Consider the following 10,267-nt stretch of genomic DNA (forward strand, 5'->3'; position numbering starts at 1 on the left):
CTGGTGGGAGGCTGCACCTCAAACCCCATTCCTGAGCCCCCTCCCTGAGCCAGCACCCATAACCCCTCCTACACCCCAACACTCTGCTCCAGCCCAGAGCACTCTCCTGCACCCAAAATCCCTCCTAGAGTTTGTATCCCTCAACCCATCCTGAAACCCAATCCCCTGCCCCAGGCTCAGCCAAAGCCCCTTCTTACACTGTGAACTCCTTGGATTGTTCCAGGAGGGGCGGTCCCTTCCCTTCTCCCTAAGGAATGAAAAGGAGGACCCAAGAACCAGGCCCCCCCAAAAATTATACACAGATCTCAGTGATCCACTGCTAGCTAGGCCCACCCACCCAGACACAGAGGGACTAAATGAGTTCCCCAAGGTAACAGAAGTATGTACAAGAGCCTGAAACTGAACCCAGTTCTTCTGAGTCCCAGGACTGGGCCCCCCATCTGGCAAGGAGGGCCAGCATCCCTTGTTCCTAGATGTAACCTTTACATGGAACCGTATTAAAATACATATTGTTGAGGCGCGGAGGGACTAAGTGAGTTGCCCAAGGTCACAGAAGAAGTCTGTGGAAGAGCCTGGAACTGAAGCCAGTTATTCTGAGTCCCAGGCCAGCACTTTAACCACTGAACCATCGTCCTTCTCTGGGGCTAGTGACAGGTGGGAGTAGCTGGTGGCTCAGCATGCTGAGATTACCAGAAACTCAGGGAATTACACTCCTGTGACATCACTACACAGGAACCCAAGAACAATTCCTTTCCCAAATGATAACACTGAGTCATGACTTCTCCTGAATCTATTCATGGACAAATCATCAGCTAGGGCACAGAGCAGGGTCACAGTGGACAAGAAACTCCACATCAGCTCCTGGTGTGATGCAAAATGGGCTAATGTGACCCATTAGGACATAGGCTTGGCAAGGACCTCCTGGATCAATGAGTCCACACCCCAGCTATGGCAGGCGACCCCAGTATATCGTCCATTGCATGGACCTGTCAAGCTCCATCTTAAAACCAGTTGGGTTGTTTGCCCCTTACTGCTTCTGTTGGGAGGCTGTTCCAGAATCTCCCTCCTCGGATGTTCAGAAACCTTCTGTCCCAGAGCACAGGTCTGATGCTCTGCAACTGCTTTGTCTCAAGCCAGCCAGGACTCTGGCGTGGTGTGACTCCTCTCAGGGCACACTGTCCAGGGCAAAAAGACTCCTTGGCTTTGGCCTTCCTTGATCTCGGCGCATTCAGTATCCCTGTTCACACCTTGCACGTCCCCCAGCTAGACAGGACCCTTTGGGAAGCCAGAGGGCTCTGCACTGCAACTCCACCGTTAGCTGTGACTCTGAGCCAGCAAGTAAAACAGGAGGTTTATTAGTCGACAGGAACACAGTGCAGAACAGAGCTTGTTAGCACAGAAATAAGTGACTTTCAGTCAAGTCCATCTTGGCAGGATCCTGGGCTAGGGCCCTCGCCTCTGTCCTCCCTCAGTCCCTCATCGCAGACTCCAAGCTCCAAGTAAGCTGATCTCCCACACTCCCGTTGCTCTTCCTCTTCTTTATGTGCTTCCCGGGCCAGGTGTCCTGGTCATCTCCCCGACTTGGGCCTCAGGTTATGAAGGGCATCGACCATATGCAGAGGGAGCAGTGTCTCCTGGCTCGAGAGTCTCAGCAAAAGGCACACATCCTTATTTTTAACCGCCAAGGCAGTGGTGCAATACATAGGGAAACTGAAGCACACATACTATTCATGCAAAACAGTAAGATTCATATATCAGAGGGGTCGCCGCGTTAGTCTGGATCTGTAAAAGCAGCATAGAGTCCTGTGGCACTTTGATACAGCATGGCCAGAGGGCAGCAGGAGAGGTGCCTTATTCCCTGTAAGGGAGCCTTATTCCCTGTAAGGGGAAGAAAGTTTGCTATAGATTAACTAGAGCACCTGACGCCAATTAGAGCACCTGCAGTCAGTCACATGATAAAAACCCATGCTTCAATCAGACAGTGTGGGAGTAGGAGCAGAAAGGATTGGTGCCGGAGCAGAGAACAGTTTGGAGAAGTGCTGTGGTGGGCTAAGAAGTCTTAGGCCCTAGGTAAGGGGCATCTGGCTTGTGCAGGGGGAGGGCAAGAAGCCCCCCACAAGCTGAAGGGGAAGGAATCGTCAGTTCAAGTGGTTCAACACTATCCTCAGGGCCCCTGGGCTGGGACCTGGAGTAGAGGATGGACCCAGGTCCCTCCCTCTCCACTCCCCTCCTCTAGGACACTAGTAGGGCAATTGATATTCCAATTTAGGGGCAAGAAATGGTGTCCTGAACTCCTCCAAAGAAGAGAAAGCACGAGACCCATCATAATAGTGTCGACAATTTGCCACAGGCAACTTATAGACTAACAGACGTATTGGAGCATGAGCTTTCATGAGTGAATACCTACTTCTTCAGATGCATTCACCCATGAAAGCTCATGCTCCAATATGTCTGTTAGTCTATAAGGTGCCACAGGACTCTTTGTCTCTTTTTACAGATCCAGACTAACACAGCGACCCCTCTGATACTTGGGTACTAATAGGATCTTTAAACTATCTGGGCAAGTGTGATGAACTGGGAATGTTCTTAATGTTTTCTCTGAATACTGTGGCGGGGTCCTCAGTTCCTGGCTGACCCTCTGTCACCTAGTAACTAAGGCCAGGCCCTTCCACGCCTGCAAGGTGATAGCTAAAGGTGTTGGAGACAAAAAGATCAGGTGACCTCCAGGCTCGGGAAAGGAACTGAGCAGAGGAGGAGGGGCTGGAGGGGTTTTCAGTCTGGAGTTGGCTGGGGATGAGGAGTGAAGTGCAGACATGGGGATCTGGCTCACTGCCCCCCAGAATGGACCCAGCCGAGGGGTCCCATTCGCGGTACCTACAAGCTCTGTTTTAGACCCTGTTCCTGTCATCAAATAAACCTCTGTTTTACTGGCTGGCTGAGAGTCACGTCTGACTGCAAAGTGGGGGTGCAGGACCCTGTGGCTTCCCCCAGGACCCTGCTGGGGCAGGCTCACTGTGGGAAATGCATGGAGGGGCAGAGGATGCTGAATGCTGCAAGATCAGACCCAGAAGGTAAAGCCATGTGAGCTTCTTGCCCTGAAAACAGTATGCTCCAAGGGAGAAGAGGCTCCCCAAAGTCCTGACTGGCTTTGTGGAGAGCAGTTCCAGAGCATCGCCTGGGGACTCTGTGACAACAAGCTATAAAGAGAACCAATGTCTGGAAACTGAAGCCAGAAAAATTAAATTTAAAAATGCGGTTCACATTTTTAACAGTGAGGGTGCATAACCAGTGAAACAAAGTCACAAGGAAGGTGCTGGATTCTCCTAATACCTCCAAACCAGGACTGGATGCCTTCCTTGAAGATCCCCTTTAGAAGAACACAAGTTTTGTGTTAGTCAAACTCAAGTCATTGGGCTCAACATAGGGGTAAGTAGGTGAAATTCTGCAGCCTGTGTACCGGATATTAGACTAAATCAGTGGATCTCAAACTTTTTCGATTACGCCCCCCTTTGTATCTGTAAGAGTTTATGCCCCCCTCAGCTCCCACACAAACACATATACTGGGGGTTGGGGATATGGGCTAGGGGCTGCTCTCGGGCCCCCTCTTGACCATGGCAGGTGAAACATCCGGGCTCCCCAGACAGCTCTTACTGTGGCCCTAGCTCAAGCTTCCAGCCTGTCCAGGGTCAGGGCCTTGGGAGAGAAGAAGGACCAGGGAATGAGGCCTCAGGGGGAAAGGAGGGGCATGGAGGGTGCCACAGAGTGGGGCGGGGCTCCTGCATGTGTCTTGCTTTTGCCTTTTGAAAAGGTGGTCAGCCTACGCTGAATGGTGTGAGCTGGGATAGGAATTAGCAGTGCCTCTCTGGGGACCTGAGGTCATTTCCCCCCTTTTGCATTGCTGGAACAGCACAAACTGGGGGGAGAATCTGGGCGAGAGTCTCTTGCCAGGACTCCTGTGTGTCAGATCCTCCCTCACACACTCAACTCTGCTCTGCTTTGGTGGGGGGTGGGCTCAGCAGGTATGTTGAGTTCAGAGCCATCAATGGGGGAGGGGCTGACTGATTGGCCTCTCCTGAGGCTCCTGCATTATCAGATCTCTGACAAGACTCAGTCACAAGCACCTGGTTGAGGGCATAGCAGAAAGGGGGGTGTCCGTGCACCTTGAATAGCCCCTGTCCACATTTGGTGCAGCTCTCATGGATCATGCAACACCCTGAGCACCCAGGAAAGGCCAGGACTGCCACTGCAGAACAGGTCTGCAGTTTTTTTTTCATGGTCTGTGGACATTTAACCAGAGATGGACAGTGACAGGTATAGTGGGAAAGAACATCCACATCCCTTCTCTTAGTGACTGTATTCACAGGAATTCTGAGATTGGAGGAGCCACCGATATGGCTGTTTTTGCACCAACATCACACTGGTCACCTGGATCTCCACAAACACAGTCACTTTGTAAATGCTGCTTCCTGTTTTGGTCTCCTTCCCCCAGTGCACTGTCCTCCCTCACCAGCCCCTCTCCCATTCCTCCAGGCCTTAGACCCTGTCTGAACTTCTCTGTAGAGAGTGGAGATAGTAGCTGGAGCTGGGTGATGAATTGACCCTTCACTTGGTGAACACCTTGATTATCCTCGTGCGAAGGTCTTTGCTTTGCATGCTGTACACGATTGGGTTCATCAGGGGCGGGACCAGCAGGTAGACATAGCCCAGGAGAATCTGAAGCAAGGGAGAAAAACTCTTCCCAGATCTGTGTATCAGAGAAAGGCCAATCACTGGCATGTAGAAGACCAGGATGGCGCAGACATGGGTGATGCAGGTGCTCAAGGCTCTGAGGCACTCCGCGTGGGATGTGATGCTAAGCACTGTTTTGAGGATCATGATGTAAGATAGCAGGATGAGCAGTGAGTCCAACCCCACCGTGGAGACTATTATGAACAAGTCATAGATACTGTTGACTGTGATGTCCGAACAAGCCATCGTCATGACCGACTGGTGCAGGCAGTAGGAATGGGAGAGGACATTGGCTTGACAGTATTGGAACCGTTTCAGGAGAAAGGGGAGTGGGAATGCTAAGGCCACCCCTCTTAGCAGAAGTACCAGTCCCATTTTAGTTATTCTCGGTGGAGTTAAGATGGAAGCATATCTCAGTGGGTTACAGATTGCGATGAAGCGGTCAAAGGCCATCAACAGGAGCACAGAGGATTCAATGAATGAAAGAGAATGGATGAAGAACAGCTGAACAAAACATGAATCTAGGCTGATTTCCCTAGAGTTAAACAAGTATATACCCAGTATCGTCGGCATGGTGGCTATCGATAAGCCAAGGTCTGTGATGGCCAACATGGAAAGGAAAATGTACATGGGCTCATGGAGGCTTGGATCTGTTTTTATAATGAACAGAATGACTGAATTTCCTACTATCGAAATAACATACATTAAGCAGAAGACAATAGAGATCCAGAGATGAACGTCTTCCTGCCCAGATATCCCAGTGAGAAGGAACACAGCAGGTGTGAATTTGGTGTCATTGACAGCTGACATGATGTACTGGGTAGATCTGAGGAGTTTTGAACTTTTCTTCCTGAAAGGAGAAAGAACAGGAGACTAGATGATAATTAACAAGACATCATTCTGCTCTCAGTGCAAGTCTAGAGATTCCCAGGAGCTCAAGGAAAATCAGCAAAACAGAATCTTGGATTTACATCACAGATAGGAAGATAGGCATTGCTAGAAGGACCTATAGTCCATCCAGCCCAGTATCGAGTGGCCAGTACCAGATATTTCAGAGGAATGTGGAAATAGCCATGCAATAGGCAGCTCTGCAATAAATTTCTTCCAGGGAAAGTTTCCTCCTTACACCCACTGGTGAGACATGTTTTGTGGTGTACATGAGGAAGGTCTATAGCAGTTCCAAAACTTTTTAAAAGAATCCTCACTAATGTAACTGGATTTTCTGGTTACCCATATAAACATCCAGTCCCTCTTTGAATCCTGCTAAACTCCTGGACCCTGATATCTTGTGCCTGGGATTTCCACAGCCTGCTTGAGCACTGTGTGAGTTTACAATTACGAGCTTCCCATCGACACCCTTTCTGGCCCTCCATGTCTGAATGTGGCCCATTGTATCACGACATGAGAAGTGCATGGTGAAAGCAGTCATTATATTTATGTGTCCTGCACTAAAGCTATTTATCAATGTGTTTCATTCCCTCCTGAGTCCAAATTGTGCCACTTTCTCTTTCCCGCACACAGGATAAATTCTCAGGGCCAGGTTCTGAATTCAGTAACTGTGACTTCAATGGTGTCACTCTAGATTTACATGTGTAAATTTGATCAGAATCAGGCTCTATTAACCTTCCCTTACCCAATGCTCATGGTGATACATTCTGACACTCAAGAATACCTCCAAGAGAAGCTGAAGTGCTTTGCTTGGCCTGCATTGACTGAATCCAGAGCATTCAATCATCCCACAGGCTTCTCTTCCTCCTCACAGGACCTGCATCCTCCCCATTCCAAGGTCTTGTACATATGTGGCAAGTTACAAGCTAACACAGACAGTTACTTCAGTTGGGCAGGGGAGGGGTTGGTGTCACAAGTGGGTGACTAGTGGAAACACTAGGTTTTCCTTAATATCCAGCTGAGTGTGCAAGTGACTTCAGCCATGCTTGAGTCTTGCACAGATATTGCAGAGGGCTTCAGTGCTAGGTAGGAGATTGAAGTCCAGCATCTCCATGGCAGCATTCTCTGAAATGCTTCCATTTCCACGCACAGGGCCAGGTAGCCAGGCAGAACTGCAGGGTCTCAATATGTGGATGAGACAATAGTGTAGGGAGGAGGGGGTTAGATTTTGTAGGAAATGGGGAAACTTTTGGGAAAGGGTGAGCCTATACAGGAAGGATAGGCTCCACCTAAACCAGAATGGAGCCAGATTCCTGGCACTTAAAATTAAAAAGGTTGTAGAGCAGTTTTTAAAGTAAGGGCTGGGGGAAAGCCAACAGATATGGGGGTGCATGTGGTTCGGACAGAGCCATCTCTTAGGGGAGGATCTATTAATGGAGATTCTTTATGTCCTAGCATGTAGGAGAAGATGGAAGATGATAAAATATGGGTAGGATCTGATCAGAAATAGTCAAATGAAAAAAAGTCTCATTTAATTACATCATGTAATTGCAGAAAGCTAAAAAATTACAATGTTAAGTGCTTATATACATATGATAGAAGTCTAAATAATAAGATGGGTGAAGTAGGGTGCCTTGTATTAAATGAGGATATTGATATACCAGGCATCACAGAAACATAGTGAAATGAGGATAATCAATGGGACACAGTAATACCAGAATATAAAATCCATCGGAAGGACAGAACAGGTTTTGCTGCTGGAGGAGTGACACTATACGTGAAAGAAAGTGTAGAATTAAATGAAGTAAAAATCTTAAATGACCCAAACTGTGCCTCTATTGATAGTTACTCCATGCTTGAATAATAAGAATAGAGCAGTAGGGATATACCACTGCCTGCCTGACCAGGATGCTGATAGTCACTGTGAAATGCTCAGAACGATAAAAGAAGCTTTAAAAATAAAAATTCAATAATAATGAGGGATTTCAACTATCCCCATATTGACTGGGTACATGACATCTTAAATGACTGCTTCTTGGAGCAGCTAGTTTTGGAACCCACCAGAGGAGAGGCAATTCTTGTTTCAGTCCTAAGTGGGAGCACAGGATCTGTCCAAGATATAAATATAGCTGGACCACTTGGTAACAGTGATCATAATATAATTACATTTAACAGCACTATGGCAGGGAAAACACCACAGCAGCCCAATAAAATAGCATTTAATTTCAGAAAGGGGAAATAAACAAAAATGAGGAAGTTAAACAGAAATTAAAAGTTACAGACCTAAAAGTGAAATCCCTGCAAGCTACATGGAAACTTTTGAAAGAAACCATAATAGAGGCTCAACTTAAATGTATACCCTAAATTAAAAAATGTAGTTGAAGAACCTATTAACCAGGATGGGAAGGGAAGGATTTCCTAGGCTCTGTTTGGCATTGGTCACTCTAGGAAGAAAGGATACTCAGTTGGATGGACTTTTGGTCTGACCCAGTATAGCCATTCTTATGTTCTTATATGCTGTATATAAGTGTTAGAAATGGCTTCTGGTCAGTTACCAGGAGACAGTATCATCAACTGTTCACTGAACGAAGAGTCAATAGAACAAAATAATTGAAAAGAGTATGTGGAGTACTTCTCAAATAAATGCAAACCCATTCTTTCCTCTCTGATCTTTCAGAGCTGATTTCAGAGTGGGACTTAAAATTTAAGCATCTGTCACCTGGATTTATTCTGAACCTGAAAAGGTCCCAGTATCTCAAGCATCAGTCAATCATTTGTCAGCAAACAAAAGTCTAGTAGCTCCTCTGTCCCTGGGTTAATGGCTGACTGGTTCTCCTCAGGTTCAGTTCTGTCAGTCTGTAGCCCATATCTGGCGTGGTAACAGCCATTGGGATCAGTATATGGAATATTCATTCTATCATTTCTCACTAATACAGTGGTTTTCAACCTTTTTTCATTTGTGGAGCCCTAATTAATTTTGAATGGCGGTCTGAGTAGCTTTAGAAATGTTAGACTTTTAGAAATGTCTGCAGACCCCCGTGGGCCACAGACCACAGGTTGAAATCCACTTGTCTAGTACATAGTAACCCCAGCACCTGTTATTCAGCCACGTTGATGGTTTGCAGGACGTGGGTTTCAAAGTCAAATGCATGTGGAACTTATTTTCCCACGTGAAAGTAGTCTATTGCTCTCTGACTGTCTATGTCCTGTGTATTCATGAAATCCATACCACCCAAAAACAGTATTGGGACAGACATGGAGCTGAGTTGCTATAGTGAATGTGTCTATTAACCCCAGTTCTTGGGATGTTTTCTGTAGAGTTATATTGGGTTAACTAGTGGGATTTTTATGTTTTGGTTATATTGGGTGAAACCAGTATGTATCTACTCAGTTTAATAGAAGGCTTTTAGAAAACAAGCAGGAAGGGAAGCAACAGCTCAAGACAATCCATCTCTCAGTAAGCACTTCAGGGAGGTAAAGAGACAATACTGGAGCTACAAGGTGAGAATATCCTATTCCCGGGCTCCAGCCACGTTATACTGCTTATTTGCCAGCGCTGTGAGTCTGTCCAGAAGTGAGTCAGCTGTTGCAGAGAAGCTCTTCAGACTGACAGGGACAGACACCGCTGGGGATATCTGGAAGTGCACGACCTGCCTGGGTCCCTGTCGAAGGGGGGTTGGGGTCAGAGATGTGTACAGATTGTTGTTTGAAAACCCTCATTCTCCCATGTTATGCTTTATTCCTGCTGTTCAGATTAAACAGCATTTTGGTTCAAGAAGGCTGGCTGGCCACTCATCTCAGCATTAGTCACAGGCTCACAAAGAGAAGAACCGCAGATGCCACACCTACTTGGACCTGCAGGGCAAGCACAGTCCCCCCACAGTGTGCAGTAGCCAGGGCCCAGCCTGAGGGTGGGAGGATTGCGGGATTCCACCCCCTGAGAGCTAAGGCTACGAGGCCTAACATGTGGCACTCAGAGACCAGAGTGGGGATGGAGCTGGCAGGAGCCCTGTAACTCTGAGCAATGTCTACAGGGCAGAAGTGCTGGATCCCTCAGCCAGTCTGGAAACAGAAATATGCCCTATCGGACCTGTTACCACAGAGCAACACAGCTCTGAATTCCTGCCTTCACAATCATCCAAAAGAATAAAACCTTTGAAAATGCATTTGCTGTTTAAATTTCCAAGAGAAAATAAACCAGATGCAATTTGGGAAATATTTACTGATATTCCGTAGGGTCTCCTTTCGCTCAGCCCCTGGCAGGATCAGGCCCAGAGCACATGGAACCTCTAGAAATAGGAACCCTTGAGAAACCCTGACTCAGGGCATCGGGGTTTTAACACTATAGGCTCAGTCAGTGAATGTCAGATTTCAGTGTCGCTTGAATAACTCACCGTGGAGCATGGGTACATATCGGGAGGGGATCCCAACCTACCTACCACTGCCTGCCATCCAGCCCTCTGTCATAACCTAGTCCCAGATTTGGACCTTAGCGTCCAAAATATGGGGGTTAGCATGAAAACCTCCAAGCTTAGTTACCAGCTTGGACCTGGTAAAGCTGCCACCACCCAAAAAATTAGAGTGTTTTGGGGCACTCTGGTCCCCCCAAAAACCTTCCCTGGGGACCCCAAAACCCAAATCCCTTGAGTCT

General features: G+C 47.5%; 1 protein-coding gene across 4 annotated transcripts; it reads right to left on the reverse strand.

Moving 5' to 3' along the window:
- Positions 1-4,602: 4,602 nt before the first annotated feature.
- LOC115641954 (olfactory receptor 51G2-like) lies at positions 4,603-9,710 on the reverse strand. Of its 4 annotated transcripts, none has more exons than XM_030545302.1 (2): positions 9,679-9,710; positions 4,603-5,503 (listed from the first exon to the last, which is right to left on the reverse strand). In XM_030545302.1, exon 2 carries the CDS (start codon positions 5,431-5,433, stop codon positions 4,603-4,605), a length of 831 nt encoding a protein of 276 aa, XP_030401162.1. In that variant the 5' UTR covers positions 5,434-5,503; positions 9,679-9,710. The 4 variants fall into 4 exon arrangements, with proteins under 4 accessions (XP_030401162.1, XP_030401161.1, XP_030401160.1 ...); XM_030545301.1 differs by lacking the exon at positions 9,679-9,710 and adding an exon at positions 6,739-6,769 and having other exon boundaries at positions 4,603-5,507; XM_030545300.1 differs by lacking the exon at positions 9,679-9,710 and adding an exon at positions 5,618-5,627 and having other exon boundaries at positions 4,603-5,531.
- Between the last annotated feature and the right edge of the window lie 557 nt (positions 9,711-10,267).

Source organism: Gopherus evgoodei, unplaced genomic scaffold, assembly GCF_007399415.2.
Source record: "Gopherus evgoodei ecotype Sinaloan lineage unplaced genomic scaffold, rGopEvg1_v1.p scaffold_36_arrow_ctg1, whole genome shotgun sequence".
In the NCBI taxonomy this organism is placed as follows: Eukaryota; Metazoa; Chordata; order Testudines; family Testudinidae; genus Gopherus; species Gopherus evgoodei.